General features: G+C 48.6%; 1 protein-coding gene across 4 annotated transcripts in view; it reads left to right on the forward strand.

Moving 5' to 3' along the window:
* The first annotated feature begins 356 nt into the window (after positions 1 to 356).
* NSD1 (nuclear receptor binding SET domain protein 1) overlaps positions 357 to 17771 on the forward strand; it is a 61109-nt gene continuing 43694 nt past the window's right edge. The window contains exons 1-3 of one of the 4 annotated variants that reach the window (XM_053956837.1): positions 357 to 414; positions 1445 to 2097; positions 16963 to 17095. In XM_053956837.1, the coding sequence (XP_053812812.1) occupies positions 1465 to 2097; positions 16963 to 17095 (766 nt within the window). In that variant the 5' untranslated portion in view covers positions 357 to 414; positions 1445 to 1464. Of the gene's footprint in view, positions 415 to 1439; positions 2098 to 16962; positions 17096 to 17771 lie in introns of those variants that run through there. The other 3 variants (XM_053956836.1, XM_053956834.1, XM_053956835.1) reach the window with 3 other exon arrangements.

Here is a 17771-nt window from a genome sequence, read left to right on the forward strand (position 1 = left end):
GCCCCGGTGCCACATCCCCGCGCTGCCCCGGCTGCCCCCCGCCCCGTGCCTGCCTGCCCAGCCGTGCCGGTGCGGCGGCGGCGCGGCGCGGCGCCCGGACCCGTGCGGCTGGCGGCGGAGACCCCGGCCCGCATCGGAGGTAGCGACGGAGCCGCCGCCCGCCGCGGGCCGGTTGCGGGGGGCGGCGGTGGCAGCCCGTCCCGGCGGAACGGGCGGGCGCGGGGCCGGTGCGCGCCGCTCGGCGGCGGGAGGGCGGGTGGGAGCGCGGCTGTCCGGGAGCGGCGGAGCCCGGCGAGGACAGCCAGGCCGCGGGCACCCGGCACCGCTCCCCGGCGGGCGAGGCTCGGCGAGGCTCGGCAAGGCTCGCACGGCTCTACACGGCAGCCCCGCGGAGGGCGACGGCCCGGCCCGCCGGTGCGCGGAAGGGCGGCGGGGGAGCGCGGCGGGGGCGCCGGGCCGGCCCGCGGGGCGCGGCGGACAATGGCAGGGGGTAACCCGAGCCCAGCGGCGGTGGGCGGCGACCCGCGCCATCCGCCCCCGCTGACCGCCCGCGGGCACCGGGGGGCCGGGAGCGGTGCCGAGCGGTGCACGGGGGCCGGCGCCGCCCGGGTGCCCCTCCGGGGCGCAGGGCCTGGCCGACTCCATTTTGTTGGCGACCGCTCCGCCGCCGTTCGCAGGCCCGCGGCCTGCCCGGCGTAAGGGTTGGGGTGGGGTGGTGGGGAGCGGCGGGGGAGACACTGCGGGGCCGCCCCGTCCCATCCCGCCCGGTGCCCCCTGCCGCCGCCTACGATGGAGGTGCGGGCGGCGGCCCCGAGGCCGCGGTGCCGGGTGGGGGGATGCGGGGAGCGGGGCAGGCCGGGCCGGGCCGGGCCGGGGCGCGCCGGGGGGGGGCAGCACTGAGCGCCCCCTGCCCACCTCCCCCTCCCGAGATGGGGTGGGGGGGGCCGTCGAGGGGGGGGTGTGCTCGTGCGGGGGGGGGGGGGGGGGGGGGGGGGCGGCCAGGCCCGCGCGGGCGCGCGCGCTGATTGGCTGCGGCCGCCGAACCCCAAGAGCGGGGGCGCGCGGGGCGGGCGCGCGCCCTCGCGGGATGGCGGCGGCGGCGTCGGGCGCGCGCATGCGGGGGAGGGAGGAGGAGGGAGGCGGCGGAGCGGCGGCGGGGCCTGGCCGGGCCGGGTCGGCGCGTCTCCCCATCCGCCCGCTCCGGGGGCAGGCGCCGTGCCGCCCGCGGCACCCGCAGGTGAGCGGCGGCCCTGCGGCAGCGCTCAGCAGGGCGAGCGACCCCGGCGCCGGCCGTGCCGAGCCGAGCCGGGGTGGCCGGGCCGCGGGCCTGGGGCCTGTAATCCGGCGGTGGCGGAGCGGGGCCGGCGGAGCTCAGCGCGGCCCCCGGGTGCGGCTGCCATTTTGCGGTGCAGGCTGGGCTGACCCCATTGTGCTGTGCCCGCAGGTGGATGCCCGCCGCCCGGCATGGAGCAGGCCTGCGAAGTGAGCCGCCGCAGCTGCCTCGTCCCCTTCGGCACCTCGCTGTCGGCCGCCGAGCCCAAGGGCGGCCCCTTCGGCGAGGCCCGCGGCCCCGAGCCGCCCGCCATGCAGCTGGCGGCCGCCAAGCCCGGCTACGGCCAGGACCCGTCGTCCTGCTACATCCCGCTGCGCCGGCTGCAGGACTTGGCTTCCATGATCAACGCCGAGTACCTCGGCGGTGCCGCCGACGGCGCTGAGGCCCTGCCCGACCCTGGCTCGCCGGGTCCCCGCCTGCCCGCGGCGCAGGACTCTGCGGCCGACGTGCCCCGCGGGGCCCGGGCCTTCCCCCTGCTCCTGCGGGACGGTGGAGAGGAGGCGCTGGAGGAGGAGGAGGGCGCCGAGACTCCGGAGGAGGAGGAGGAGGACGACGACGACTACGACGACGACGACTACGACTACGAGGAAGAGGAGGAGGACGACGACGACGACGACGAGGAGGAGGCGGCGACAGAGCCCGGCCCGCGGAGCCGCGGCCGCTCAGCTCCGCAGCGGGGCCCCGACAGCCGCCTGCAGCCGGCCGAGTCCGTGCCGGACGGCGGCCCCGGGGAGCAGCCGGAGTCCTCGGCGGCCCTGCAACTCGTAAGCACCGTCGGGGCGCGGGCGGGGGGGCCGTGGCCGCTGCCATTTTGCGGTGCGGCAGGGCCGGGCCGGGCCGGCCGCGCTGCCTCCCTCGCCCCGGCACCCTGGAGGATGGGAGCCATCTTACCGAGCGAGGGGACGCTGCCGGGGCCGGCGCGGGCTGTCACCGCGCTCACCGCGCACCTGTGTCCCGGCGCGGCCGCCCGCGCTCCCCCCACCGCTTTTTCTCCCGTCAGGAATAAGAGGCATCAGCCTTCTGCCCAGCGACTCGCTGCGGAGTTCGGTGGAGTTTTTTCCCCGTTGGAAGGGGTTTTTTTTGAGCGCAGTGCAGATGAGGAGGGCAGGAGGGAGCGTTCCCATCTCCTGCCGCTCCGGCTGAACGCTGTCAGAGGCTCTTTGTCTGGCCAGGCCTGAAGTTCCCGAGCTGTGAGACCTTGGTGGTGGCCGGGGAGAGGCCGTGTCACGGCCTGACAGACCTCACGGGCAGCAAACCTTGCCTCTTATTCAGGCGGACTTGTTTTTTTTTTTTTTTTTAATTAATTTCTGTCTACACTCGCAAATTCCTTTAATTATAATATAACTGATAAGAAGCAAACCTGATGGAACTGTAGTAGGAGTTCTGAAAGGAGATAGATGCATATAGCTTTTTTTTTTTGTGTAATGTGCTTTTGAATCCGTGTATAAGAGATGTTTCTCAGTTTAACCTTTTATTTGCAGCCATATATGTATATTTCCTGCAGTTTTCGGTTGTTTTGGGTTTTTCTTGTGTATTTCTTCAATATGTTTTTCAGCCTCAAGGTTCCCTGCTGGAGGATACTCTGGACTTAAAGTATTGATGCAGGGTTTGAAGATTAGCTCCTTTGATAGGACTAATACCGAAACCATCTTGCTCTTTAATTTTAGTAGAGCCGCTGATGCCGGACAGATCGTGCTGGTGCGTGCAGTGCTTGGGAGGCAGGACTGTGTTCCTTTGGGAACACTCAGTGTTCCTGCTGTCTGCTCTGGGAGGTGGGGAGACCTTGTCACAGAGTGCCCGTGCAAGGGGCGATTTGAGGAAAATGCTGACAGCAGCTTAATTTTTTTGTGGAACAGTTTACACTCTTCAGCATTCCTTGGGAAGAATCCCTCGGTCTCTGGTGGTGAGAGGCTGCCGTGGGTCTGAGGTTTGTGCATCTCTTCAGCTTTGTTTTGCAGAGGAAAGCAGGGATCTCTCGCAGACATGTGCTCGGTGATGCAGTTGTGGGAGGGTCTCACTTTGTAAACAGAAGCTCGCAGAGGTACTTTCACAACAGTTGCCTTTACAACGTGCTCCACAGAACTGCAGCTGGTAGAGTGACAAAACCGCCCTAGTGACAGAGCCTGTTATTTGAATATGCAACGAGGGTTGACTTTTCAGTAAAACTGCCTTACCTGTGTGCTGTAGTTAGTCTTACTGCGTTGTTCTGGTGACTTGAAAGCACAGCTGCATTCCTTAAAAAAATGCAAAGAAGAAAAGCATTTTTTAGGCAGCCTGGGGTCCTGCTTTCCCTAAGTCTTGCATTCTTTCTCCAGTAAGTAAATGCATGTTGTCTGAGTGGTCCTTTATTTTAGCCCTACTGTTTGTGGAATGGGAAAAGACAGGGCCAAGTGCCAAGTTACCTCTGAGGCAATTCAAATCTTTTAATGGTTGAACATGACATAGTAGCTAGAAAATCCAGGTTTGCTCTTCAGGTCATGTATTCATTTAGGCATTTAATGCCAGTCTCATCTGTGTTTGGTAACTGGAATAATTTTTTTTTTGAGAACTTGCTAAAACTTAAAACAAAAACCCACCCCAAAAAAAGCATAATGAATCCCTGGAAGTTCTGCACAGCTGTTTGTCATAGCTGGGCTACTCTTACAGGTATCAGCTTTATGCTGCTTTTTGATGGGGCTCCTCCACTGTACAGCATAACTGTCTCAGAGCTTTTATTTTTGAAGCTCATGGCTCTGAGTGTGCCACTGCTGCTCAAACTTCCTGTTTTGCCAAGAGGGAAGTGTGTGTGTGTATCTCCCACGTCTGTGTCTGCCCCTTGTAAGAATAGATACTTGCTTTGAATTATCAAGAGTGCTTGCAGCAGAAGGGCCAGAATTTGGTTTAGTCTTAAGTGAGATGCAAAGTCCAGCATTTAAGTAATGCCTCTGGGCAGGAGGGGTGGTTGCAGGTATTGTTTTTCATGGGGATTTGTTAATGGCCCTGGCACCCGCTGCTCTCAAACATTTCCCCAAACAGGGGAGGTTGCTCAGGTACCATTCAGTTGTAAAGGGAGATGTGCATATTCTGAACTAAAACTATTTTAAGTGCCACCTTAATCTTCCCTTAAGGGTGTCTGGAGTTTCCAGGAGCTCCTGACAGATTTTGTGTTGTAGGGAAGGAAATGATAGCATCAATTCTTGGGTCTTGTTCTCCAGAGGTGGTGATGCAGTGACTGCTGGCAGCTGCTGGCTTGCTGCCTTGTGCACATGTTGGGCTATGGCCCTTTAAATTTAAATGGGTTGTTGTTCTTGGATACCTCTGTTCTTTACCATCCTAATGCGAGTTTGTCTGTAGTGCTCTCCTGGCATTTCCAAGTTGCAGAGGCCTCGAGCAGCATTATGTGAGTTGGAGGGAGACATGAGTCCAGACTCCAGTGCTGGGGAGGGTGGGTACAGCCACTGAAGGTCTGAGTGCCATAGATACTGCTTGAATTTAGATGCTGAGGAATTGGAGCAAGGTGGAGTTGTTTCTTGCAGAGCTGTCATATGGAAAATTTGCTCTTCTAATGTAACTTTTGATGCCTTAATACTTCAGTTTGTTGGCTTGTTGGTTCTTAGTTACTACGCACAAAGTATTTTTGAGCCATTTGATTTGCAGAGTTGAGCGTTTGAGGAAGCAGAGAGTTCTTGGATTCAGGTACATCTGGGCCACTCCTGCTGTGTGTACATTTTGCATTCTCAAGCTGTTTCCTCCATGGGGCTTCAGGATGTGCAGAGGCTTGCATGAGGCTCAATGTTGCTTTTTATTATTATTTCCTTATTGTCCATTCCCACGATGCAGGAGTGTGATGTTCGGGTAATGACAGTGAGGAAATGAGGTACAGGGAAATGTAGAGCCAGATGTTTTATCCCTAAGAATGGCTGCTTCCAGAGGCTGGGTGTGAGGAATAAGTGAGGCATGTGTGTAAGGCTCCTGGAAGGTTTTTGCTTTACCAGAATCACACTGTTTGCACTGTGTTAGAAGTACTGAAGGCCAGCAGAGTCCTCTCTAGATTAATCCATTATGAACTTGAGTTCTGTTCTGATCTGCAGCTGTGAGAGGGTGCTTTCATTTTCAAGTGTTGGTGTTGCCTGTGTGAGTTACCCCTGTGCTTGGTCTATTAACTGATGTGTCTGGTGCCATTTCTCTCTCTGCTAAAAATAAAATGAAGGAACTAAAGCCACGTGATCCTTGCTACTCCTGTAAACATTTCTGAAAGAATCTCCTACTACAGACTGTTGATCCAAGGTGTAACTAACTACTGATAACATTATATCCCTGAGATACAGTAGATATGGCAGTGGTTTGTTTGTTTTAGCAGGGAACATAAATTTCCTTGGTCAATTGACGTCTTCCTGGTGAGGAGATGAATTCTGTTTGGCTGTCAGTGATTCCTGCAAGCATCATGTACTGCTCTGTGCATCTGGAGAGAACAGGGTCTTTGTGTGCTACTGTCCCCATGCCTCTGATCTGGCACACATCCCCCTTTGCCACTAGGATTTACACTGTTTGGAAGATGGTATTATTTCACAGAAAAGAGCCTGTAGCTGCATCTTGCCTTGCTGTGCAGCCTGATGGCACCCACCAGGCCTTGTACTGAAGGGCATTCCTGTTTCAAATAGCTCTAAACTTAACTATAAAGGACTTCAGTGAGTGTCCAGAAGAATGGGAATTTCCACCGTGAGGGCCCTGTCCTTGCCTGCGTTATTGCTTGACCATAAATTTTGAGGTCCTTAATGACTTCATGCTTTCACAGTGTGATGATGCTGCATTGCCACTTGGTCATGGTGGAGGTGTGAGTGGGGAGGGGTGTTAGGAGCTGTCATAGCAGGACTTGCAGTGTGTGAGGGTGTGAGAGCAACTCATTCTGAGGGTTTTGAACAGTCTGTAGAATCCAGAGCTCTCCTGCACAGCAGGTTGGATCCTGGAAGTGTTTTATCATAGCATTTGGCTGAGATTGCCCTTCCTCTCCTTGTTTCATTGAATTTGTTCTCTGATTGCTGTTTTAAGTGTGAAATATTTGTTTGTGTATGTTGTGTTACAGGAAATGACTTGGTTTCTCTAGAAAATACCTGGTGTGCCATGTGAAATTTGAATGACTGATGCCTTTGCGGTTCATGTTCTGAAGCTGAACCTGTCTGTTTGCAAATAGCAAAACCAGAGATATTTTCTTGCAGATTGGACAGTTTTGAAAGTGATGTTTTACTGGATATAATGACAGAAACCTCTGTAATTTCTGCTTTCCAAATTTAAAACTTACTTTTAAAACTTGAGCAGAAGTTGGTCAAACAATGTCCCGGTTAATATACTGTTTGCAGTTGTAAGTCTGGCAATAGTAGCAATTAAATTGGCTTTTGCAGGTGTTTTTTTGGGGTTGGAAGCTGCTTCTCAGACCCTTCTAAATGACTATATGTGCTGGTGATTTCTTTTGGAAGAGTGTGTTTCCCACAACTTGAACCTTTTTTTCCTAACGGATCTTAGGTTGTTGAAGGTAGTGATTCAAATTTTACTGTTACAATTCCTTCTCAAGCCTTGGTAAAATCAATGTTAGTGGCTCAGTTTGATGCTATAGCAGTAACCTTTGACTTCAGAGCAGCATATTCTGCATGAAGTCATGGATGCCTCTTGCAATGTAGCAGCTTCTTGTTGTACCTTATTACACCCTTGTTCCCAGAAGTGGGGTTAAACTGTGTGATGTGCAACAATTATTGAGTTTTTTAAAGTGTCCCCAAGTTAACTGAACAAATCTGTAGCTCACTCGAGAGGTGAACTCTAAATATACTTGAACTCAATAAGCTACTTGAGCCCCAAGAAAAAAACAGTATTCTCTAAGATATAATTGAGATTGTATTAAAAATATATTTGTAACTGAGAAATTGGTGTTATGGATGATGGTCAATTTTCAGTGCAGTTGCTTGGAATATACTTCTGCTTTTCCTGCCTGTGACTGACAGCTTATGTATAGTAATTTTGATTGCTTTTCAGTTATTTGCTCTGGCATTTAGAAAGGCAAAGGGAATAGAAACATTGCAAAGAAGAAATCAGTCAAGGGGTTGTCCTAGGAGTTAAAAAACTCAACAGTTTAGGTGAATGCCACTTTTAATACCAAAAAAACTATGACCTGTGTTTTGTTCTGTCTGCACAGAGCCATCTGGTGAATAATGGTAACACGAGGGAGTTTGCCATGGCTGCAGAGCTGTGGTGCCATGCTGAGGAAAACTGTAAGGTGGAAAGTTTGGAGCCCCACTGGTTCAGTCCTGGGTAGGAGCACAGGCATTGCTTTGGCTGATCTGAGTGGTTGCTCCTGACCCCAGTGCCACAGAGAGGGGAAGATGGTGCCATGTGTTGGAGCAGGTGCCAGCTGAAGTGTTCTGTTCTTGTTACATTAGAAATCTGGTTCCAGTTTGGCTGCTCACAGTAGCTCTGCAGCAGTGATTAAATGTGTGACAGAGATAAAGATGGCCTGGGTGTGCATCCATCTCTTTTGTGTCCAAAAGCATTGATGAAGCCCAGAGGAATTTCAGCAGTGTGTCTTGCCTCTACTGAAGGATGGTAAAGCACTTGTTAAAATTGACATGCTGACTCTTCGTGGTTATCATTAAGATTTATCTCACACGGTTCTTTGGAAAAATGGCAAAGAGAAGTTGGGAGAAAAGTCACCTTGTATATCACTTCTTTCCCTCTCAAGGACAGGCTGGTCCTGGCTGGATGCCTTCACTGCTGTCCCTAGCACAGCCAGGGCAGAAGGGTTGTGCTAAGTTGTCCCAGCTCATTGCCTGGACTGGTTGTAGCCTTAGCAGTGCTGGAGCTGCACAAATCCACAGATGAATGAATGGCTTTTCCAGCAGCCAGCAGCATCCCTGCTGTCTCTGTGGGGCTGAGGTGCTGCTTGGGTTCTGGGTGAAGAGCAAGGCTGCAGGTGGAAGGGGCACTGCATGAGTGGCATCAGGGAGGGGGGTGTTTTGGGAGCACTGTTGGTGGCTGAATCACAGGGAAAGGGCAGCACATCTCTAGTCCTGGAGGCTTCCCCATGTGTTTTTCCATCCTCCTCCTCATGGAGTAGGCCACTGGGGTAGGAAGGGTTGGCAAGAAAAGCTTTGAGTGAGTTCTTGGTAGGGGACTTGTTCTGTTGGTCATGTGCAGTAATTGGGACAGCTGTGGATGCTGCTGGAGATAGCACATCCCACTGCTGGGCTTTTTAGGAAAAAACAGTTATACAGTAAAATAATTATACAATAAAATAGCTGAGTAATTTGTTTTAACCTTCAAACACTCATCAGAAATAATGCACTGGGGACTCCTTTTATATTTTCAGGCATTGACTTTTGCATGTGAGAGACCAGAAGTGTTGAGTTGGGTGGAGCAATTCAAGTGTTGCATCCAAGCCAGAGGATGGAATGTTTTTTGGTGTGGTAGTCTGTAGGAAAAAGTGAACAGTGAATTTCCTGCACAGTAGTATCTCAGCACACTGGAAACTGCCAGTTTCTTTTTCAGCTCCTGCAGTGCTGAGTGTGCAGTGAGGCTCTTGCCCTCAGCCCTGCTTGAAGCTTCCATGTTCCACTTGTTTTGGAGGAGTGTGTTCATGACTTTGCCCTCCCATTGTTGGTGGAAAGATAGAAACCTGCTGTTGCCTCACAAGAAGGGTGAGGAGCAGAGTGGTTATCACCCTTTTAATAGTTCCTCCCCTTGCCCTGATGTTACTTTGTTGTTTGGTTTTCCCCAGGCACCTGTTCAGACTAACTCCTGTTCTGGCTAATGTGGTGACTGCCCACAGATTTCTAAATAACAGCAGTAAAATAAGTCAGGTTCCTCTTGGTTGTAGTTGGCAGTCCTCTCACAGTATGTTCACAGTGCTTAGGAAGCTGGATTCATCACAGAAAGGCTTGGAAGCCTCTTGGAAGCATAAGTTTGTAGTACCTGGTGCCTGAAGCATGAACCTTCCTCAGGTCATGGCTTTGACTGTGGATATAAGAAGAAATAAAAAAATAAATAAATAAGCACAAGATAAATTTATTGCCCTGCTAGTGTTCAAAAATTCTGATTTCAGTTTTAGTAGGAACTAAGAAAAAGCAGTCGAAGTTTTAAGTGCAAATTCAAACTTAATTTTATATTAATAGAAATTTTGTTTCTTTTGGGAAAATGGTGTCATTGGGTAGGGGGACTTAGATGCTGAATGCCACCTCATTTTTAGGAGGTTATGGTTTTGTGTAAGAGGCATCTTTTTATTTGGACTAGCAAAGTGGGATTACCCCTTCCTTTCCTGTAGGTAAATAAAAACTTCTGCAGAAAATGAGATTTGTAAGCCCCCCTTAAATGTTTGTTGCTTTTAAAGAATTCCATGAACTTAAACCCAAGCAACATCAACAACCAAACCAAAACAATCAACAAGCCAGTTAATTTAATTTAATTCAACCCAAACTCACAGTTTCTAGCTGTTGAGGTTTTAGTATTCACTCTCTGCACTGTACATGTTGTTCTCTAGTTCTGCTTCACTCTGGTTACAGCTTAAGCTGTAATGAATAGAGCATACATATATAAATTAAACTAGCCAAGTTTCATTTTGCATAGTTTGAATCTGTTTTTCATTTCATGGATTTAGAAACTTCATGTCTGAAAAATGAGCACTGTGTTTATCCGATGTCTTGCTTGTGAGCAATTTGATAATACATAGAGGAGCACAAAAGTAAGGCTGAGAAGGGGACAAATCTGATGACCTGGTTTCAGTTTGTGGTTTTTTTGCTTGTTCTCTGACATAAGAAGATATTTGTTGGTAATTGTTCTTTGTGAGAATGTGCAAAGTTTTGGTAATGCCAGCAGTTCATCGCTCACTGGAACAATTAGTGCTGATTAAAAGAGCCAGATTTAAAGAGAATGTGGTTTATCATTTAAAATGTGTGCAGATAAGCAAGTATCAGAGTCTGTCCTTTGCTTCTGCTTCAGGCTCCTAGAAGCCTCCCACTTCCTCCTCCTGCCTCCCTCAAACATTGCTGTCAGGTGCCTTTCTGGTAGTTAGGATGCTGAAGTGCCAAAACTTTCTCTTGCACTGTTCTTCCATCCAATCCATAAGGAAAACTATCCCCACTAAGTGAAACAAGGATGCTGTTACCCAGTTATCTTGGAGAATGAAACTTCGTGTTCTCTCTTGTAGGTACATTCTTTATTTAATATCTGTATGTGGATAACTCTTGATAGAAATGCTTCAGGATGTAGGAATCCTCAAAGTCCAAGCTGCTCTCTTAATTTTAACCTTCCAGGGTGGTTCATATGTACATAAGAAAAACTGAAAAACTTCAGTACCCTGGAAGATGGTAGTAAAAACTGGCCAAAGACAACAAATACCCACAAGCATGTTGATAACAGAAGTTTGGTTTCTGTCATAATCTCTGCTGTATTTTTTGCTAGTGAATATTTGATTAGTGAGTATTTAACACATTTGGATGATAATCATCCAAGGTAAGAGGTAGTGTACTTTCTCAGACATGAATGTAGGTCAGACACCTGTTTGCTTTTTGCTGCAGTGCTGAAGCTGAAGAAGACTGGAGCAGCTGGGACAAAGAGCATGTCCCCAGGTCCCCAGCAGTACAGGCTGCCCATGGGCTTCCAGCAGGCTTCTCCAGCTGCTCTGTTTGATTTGAAGCTTGCCATAAAGTGCCAGTGTGATTATTACTCTGGTTTCTTCAGTATGCCATTACGTGCTGTGGTTTGGGTGGGGGTTTTGTCCATATGGACTCCAGTTGGGCCTTTCCCTGTGCAGGGATTGATTCCTGTAAATTTTGTCACAGGGAGTGCAGGGTCAGCATTGCAGCTTCTCTCTGTAAAGGCTTAAAGCTCCTGTGCTTGGTAATGGCACTTTATATGGAGGAAACTTTGGTGATCTCTGCTTGCTTCTTTTCAAATATTTCTTAAGCTGTCAAGTATATACAATTTAATTCTCAATTCTCTTGTTTTTTTTTTTTCAATCGATTTGGTTTTGATTCCAGAAAATGTTCTTTAAAACATGAATCTTTGCTAATGAGAATTATTATTTCTGGCTTCCATCACAAGCAGTTACTGATTTGCTTTGTTGTTGTTCTTAGTCTCCTCCTTTTTACCTTTCCATGCAGCATTCTCAAGCAAAGGTTATTTCCCAATTCCTCTCTTCTCTCTGTGTCTGTTCATTTCTCAGTGCACAAGCGTTGGGGCTGAGTGAAGTCATGAACCATGGATCACTCAGACTTCTTTCCATTCTCCCTTCATTAAGAGCAGTACAGAGGTAGGAGTTGACCTTTTAACTGTCTGTCAGCAGCAGTCACTGTATGGGAATGGCTGCTTCATTTCTATGACCAGAGTTAAAGGATCTGGATCCCCTGGGACAGGAGCTGTATGGACAGCTCAGTGCTGAGGTTAAAACTGCTCTGGTTTGTCTTAAACTCTGCTAACTCAGTGAGGTTGTGCTGTAGCTGGAGGGAAGTTCCATCTCCTGAAGACTCTTGGGGTGGCTTTAGCAATGCCCTTCCAGGTTTGTTCTGGGAGTATTTTAATAGGGAAAACTTGCCCCAGTTGCTGCCTCTCCTTTGTGAGGGCAGAGGGTGAATAACCTGTTCCACCGAAATGGCAGGAGCTGGGAGTGGCCTGTCCTAGGCACAGGGCACCTGTGACACCATCTGTGGGGCTGGTTGTGTTAGTGGATAACTTCTTTATAGAATCACAGAATGGTTTGGGTTCGAAGGGGCCTTAAAGACAATGTAGTTCCAATGCCCTGAGACACCTTCTGTTAGATGAGATTGCTCAGAGCTCCATCCAGCCTCACCTTGGGCACTTCCAGGGATCCAGGGGCAGCCACAGCATCTCTGGGCTATGTGTACCAGGGCCTCACTACCTTCACAGGGAAGAATTTCTTCCTCATATTTAATCTAAACCTACTCACAGATTATGGCCATTCCCCCTTGTCCTGTCACTTTGTGTCCTTGTAAGAAGTCCCTCTCCAGCAGACTGTCAGGCCCAGGCTATCCAGATGCCTTCAAATGTCATCTTTCCCTCAAGTTCATTTTGGTAGGGTTTATTTCTGGTAAAAAAGCTGTTGCTCTTCAGCCAGTTCAGCCATATCTGGCATTAGTGGCTAGTAGCAATTAGATGGACTTCTTATAATCTCATCCTGTTAGGAAAAAATTAATGATCACTAAACTTAAAGGAATAAAAGATGGTGGGGGGGGCAGGCTGTGGACTGATCCTCAGCAAGCTTCCAGTTTTAACTAATGAGAAGCAGGTATTGGGAAAAACTTTATCCTGGGCATAGATGGAATGCAAGGAGAAGCATGAGAGTTGCTGGCCTGGGAATGAGAAGGTTTGAAGAGAGCACTGGAAGTTCATGGGGCAGGGTTGTTGCTGTTTCTGCCCCTGGCAGTGATGTTTGGGCCGGCTCATGTGTGGGTGTGACTCACCTGCAGCTACCAGCGTGGTGAGATCTGCTCAGGAGATATCCCATGCTGCTGCTGCAGGGCCCTGGGCAGGTATCTGCTCTACACTCAGAGGAAAAGGTTATTAGTGTCATTGTTTACACTGTATTGGTTAATTACCCTTTGGATGTGGCCACCTCCTTTTATTTTCATCCTTGGCTTTGATTTTGTTCAGTTCCTGCCTGAAACAGGCTTGGCAAAATCTTCCTCCATTATTTTTGGGGGATCAGTGGCTTCTTTCTTGCTTTTCTTCATCATCCTTACACACAGTGTCTTTTACTGCCCCAGCCTTTCTGCAAAACATGTTCTGTCCCTGGCTTCATTGAGTAACATTGTTTATAATTAAGTCAGGAATAAACTGTAATGGGGCTTTCTTGGCCAAGTATTTCCACGATGGCTTTCCAAAGCAGGTCTGAATTGGAAGTGTGCAGGGCTACAATGGCCGCAGATCAGTGCTTGATCTCTGGACAGATGTATTTTTGGCTATATGAAATTGCAAATTTGAAATTGCCTGTACCAGCAGACATATCTCTGCCCCTTTGTGTGCAGTTCAGTCTTGCTGTGGCTCTGCCAAGGTGGTCACATCCCTGGTCACGCTGTTGGGGCACGTGGGGTGTCTGCAGCTGCGTCTCCAGCTGCACTGGAGAGGCTGGTGCTGCTCTGATTTTTATTCAGAGATGTCCAGTGCTGCAGGGAAGGTGCAGCCTGTGGCTGTCAGCATTGTCTGTGTTTGTGGGCTTCTGCTTTGTGCCACTTCGTCCGGCAAGATGAATGAATTGAATAACAGCTTCTAGTGACAGAGCCAAGAGTGGTTACTGGATAAGGGTTATTTTTTCCACTTTTTAATGAGGTGGTTATTTTCGAGGGAGGAAGATTAGTGAGGACAGTTGAGGACTGACAGTATGTTTACCAAAATAAAAGCACTTGGAAATTTAAGCTTTCTTTGCTTGATATCTTTCATTATTTGCAGTATGGTGAGAATTTCAGGAGGGTAAAAGTACTTGGTTTTCAAATAGAAAGCATCCTTCTCGTGAAGCTGAGCGCCAACGTTTGGTATTTCACTTAGTGAGTTGCAGACTGGTGTGTTTGGTTGGCGTAGTTCAAATTCAAGAGGTGACTTTGCAGGTGGTTTTTGTGTCATCCTGCTGCTGAATCTTGGCTTGTGACCCCTTCCACAGTGATCATTTGGGGTCTTTGGTGGAGACGGTTTGATGAAAAACATCTGCAAGGTACAGTCTTGTTTTGTCCAAAAATAGCACAGAGGGATCTGAAATGCGGCACGCCATCTCAGGTTTAGGCTGTAGCTTGTCCCATCTGAACAGCAAATTGATGTCAAACATTTGATAACAGAGTAGACAGTACTGACTCCCTTGAGGAGAACATCAGACAATACAAAACTGTGTTGTTCCTTATCAGTGGAGAAGGTCCTTTCCTTCCTCACTAACCAAGGCTCCTACCTGGTTTAATTTCTTCAGTGTATCTCCACTGGGTTACAACATGGATCTTGCCCAATCTGGCTCACAAATTTTCTTGTTATTTAAATACTTGAATATTTCCATGCTCTGAAGGTGAACAATGCTGTGATCAGATGAACGGGACTACATCTGAAGTTTATTTTTTAAAAAACTTTGGCTTTCCCTAGCTCACAGGAAAGTCACTGTTACTGCAGGGCTAAATTTTTGGCCATCACGATTTATCAGCAGTTTAATCTTGGCATAGTAAATGCTAATTTTAATAGGAGTGAAATTTGTTGTATTCTGACGTAAGAAATATATGCTTTGGGGCTATAATATTTCTATCATGCTGCAGTGTTTAAAGAATGAGACTTAACTGTACCTGGAAGGGACAATAACTGCTGCTTTTGCTCCTCTGCTGTTGGCTGTTCAGTGTTACTTGTTTTGAAAGTCCCCAGCAGATTTTTTTTCCGTGTAAAGAAAAAAATGTTAAGGCATCTCTGGCAGGTTGGTGGGATTTAGGGAGACTAGAGAGAAAAAAATATGCAAGACAGTGACCTGCTGCAGTGCATCCTGTCACAAGGGTTCCCTCAGGACGTGATGCTTCCTGATCTGCCTGTGACCCACTGGTGAGGACTTTGTGGTGGGTGATGGTGAGTCCAACACCTGACTGCTAATGCTGGGGAAATGGGAGAGGAAACTGGGCAGGAATGAGAATAGCTACTGACTTCTTGGAAAGAGGTTTAGGCATTGTCTGAATAGTTTCTTGAAAGCCACCGTTTCACTCGGCTGGGGTGTTGGAGGTTGACAAAGAGTTGATTTAAATGCAGACTTGCCTAAGGGCAGGGGTTGTGGATGTCGTTCAGGTGGATCAATGTGAATGGCTCTGGCAAACCTCCAGCGAGGTTTTACTGCTCTGTCCCATGACCGTGCTCAGGTTTTAGTTGTCAGTAAGATGCACATCTATTGTGTGTGTATGCACAGCATGGGAGATAATCAGCTGGGATATGCATGTGCCACTCAAAGCCCAGGCTGGAAATCTGTGTCAAAAAAATTTGAGGCCAAAGTCACATTTACAAGAACTCAAGCAGGGAAACAGACTAAATAAAGAAGGGGTTTGCATCTGAAAGTGCATCTGCATTTTAAAAGCAATAGCCAAGGCAGCACCTCTGGTTCCTGTGCTCACAGATACAGCTGGAGATGCAGGGGCTGCAGGAAGGCAGTGGCAGAGAGAGGTGCTGTTCATGTTCCATTTTCCTGAACTCGTGCTCAGCAATGAGTTATTGTGTGGCTTTTGATGAGTGAGTGAGAAGAATTTCAATAATGTAGTCTGTAACATCATTACGTGCCTTTTTTTCATGTGACAGGGTTTATTCTTTTGTGTTTTCTTTAACCACATGAAGAAGATTCATAAAACTCAATGAGAAACGGAATATACCTTTTATTAGAGAGGTCTGTTGTGTTTTAGTTGCTGGGATGTTGAACTGGGTATGGCAAGAGACGTGCCTGGAGCAGGGTGGTTAGCAGGATGGAGAAGTGAAGCAGAAAGGTGTGTGTTTGTGCTGTAACAACTCTAATGAGGAGCATATTGCTTGTACTTAATGGCAGGAAAAATACCTAGAGTGCTTCTTGGAGCTCTTAAAATGCTGAACCCACCTGGGACATGTTGGTGGGTGCTGCTGAACAGGCAGGATACCTCACAGCTGGCTACAGGGACTCTTGTATCCTGTGAAAATCTATTGTTTCTCATCTTGGCTCAATTATTCACAACACCAAAGCTCCTAGATCCTCTCCTTGGCAGAGGTCCTGCTGGTAAAGCACATGCAGCCAGAGAGGCTTTGGGCTTCGCAAACAGCCCAGGATCTCCTCTCAGCTCTTGGGCAGTGACACAGAAATGGCATTAAACAGCTTTAGGGTTTGTGTATTGAAAGATTTTGGTGTTCTTGTGGCTGCTGCACAGCCCTGAGAAGCTGGGTGGATCTGGGTGACTGTATCTGCAGAGTTGATACTTGTGAGCAGCTTTTGGAGACAGGCAAGGTCCGTGTTGTGTCTGTTTGTGTCCTAGAGGGGCTGACTGTTGTTACACTCCCTTTCTGCTCCGTAGTTATGGAGCAAAGCAACACCAGATCTGCTCATACAAGCTAAACATCAGTATAGTAGATTTTTTGTGATTGTACCTGCCTTTGGTTTCAAATATTTTCTGGTGAAGCTTTTTTCTGAGCACATATGAGAAGCAGGAAAGTTACTAACTTGTAGATACCAACTTTCTTTTTTTTTCCCCTGATTGATAAACACTTGCTGTTCTTATCATATTTCAGTCAGGAAAAATTCACTGTCTCTTACTGCTACTTTTTCCATATGTTGCAACCTTTGAAATGAACAAACTGGTGTTGGTGAAATAATGGGGGTGTAGTAGTGACTCAAAATATTTACCTGTTCAAATGTGTGAAGTTTGAGTGCAATCATTTACCAGAGGTCATGTTACTTACTAAAAAAATAACAAAAACCTTCTAAAATCCTCTTATTGTTTTGTTCTTTCAGAAGAATGGGGAGAACCATTGTGTTCTTTGAAGGTGTAGGAGCCACTAAGTAAAATCAGGACTTTCTTTTTAATGTAAATGTCTCTGCTATCCCGCCTAATCTGCACACAGGGGGGGAGGTAAATCTCTTCAAAAGCATCTGGAGCTTTAGTGATTTCTTGTGTTCTGGTTTTTCCCCAAAGATCCCAGCCAAGAAGAAACCTCCAGTGAAGTATGAAGTTGGGGATCTTGTTTGGGCCAAGTTCAACAGACGCCCATGGTGGCCATGCACAATTTGTCATGACCCAGTGCTGGACTGTCACTCAAAAATGAAAGGTACTGTATCTACTCAGACCACAAAGTGGAGGTGTTGTGTATGGCAGGATGGAGTTTTAAATTAATTTTAAAACCATTTCTGGCCTTTGAAAGGTGCGAAGAAATAGACTCTGCTGTGGAAAACAAGACCTGGATCCATAAAGTAGAGCTAAATGAGGGAGGTGGCAGGAAGAAGGGGGTGAGGGTGATGAAGTGGCACAGCTCCAGTGTCCAACAGCTGTTGGACATTTTGGCTTTTCTTCCCGGACTGTAGGAAAGACAAAATAGCTGGGCTAAGCTCTGGGCAGTGCAGAAGAAAGAGCAGCCTCTCAAAATAGTGAAGCAGAGAAAAAGGAGATTGATCAGAGAAGTGTAACAGGTGAGGAAGCAGAGCTGGGAAGATTGGAATGTGAGGACACAGAGAGTTGTTCTTGGAGAATAGGAGGCTGGAGAGGCTGAGGAGTGGAGTGTGGTAGTGCAGTGTAGCTGCTAAGTGCCTGAGGGTGTGATGGGAGCATGTGCATGGAAGTGAAATTTTTGGGTCTTGTTTGGCACAAAAAAATAAGGGGCTGTTGATAGGGAAATTCTGGAAGAACCAAGAGATGGAGCCACATATGTGAATGTTCAGGGTATAGTGTGATTGAGCTGAGTGTGAGGAGGAGGGATGGGCAAATATAACAGAGCTGTGTGTGCTTGA

Source organism: Vidua chalybeata, chromosome 15 (assembly GCF_026979565.1).
Source record: "Vidua chalybeata isolate OUT-0048 chromosome 15, bVidCha1 merged haplotype, whole genome shotgun sequence".
Taxonomy (NCBI): Eukaryota; Metazoa; Chordata; class Aves; order Passeriformes; family Viduidae; genus Vidua; species Vidua chalybeata.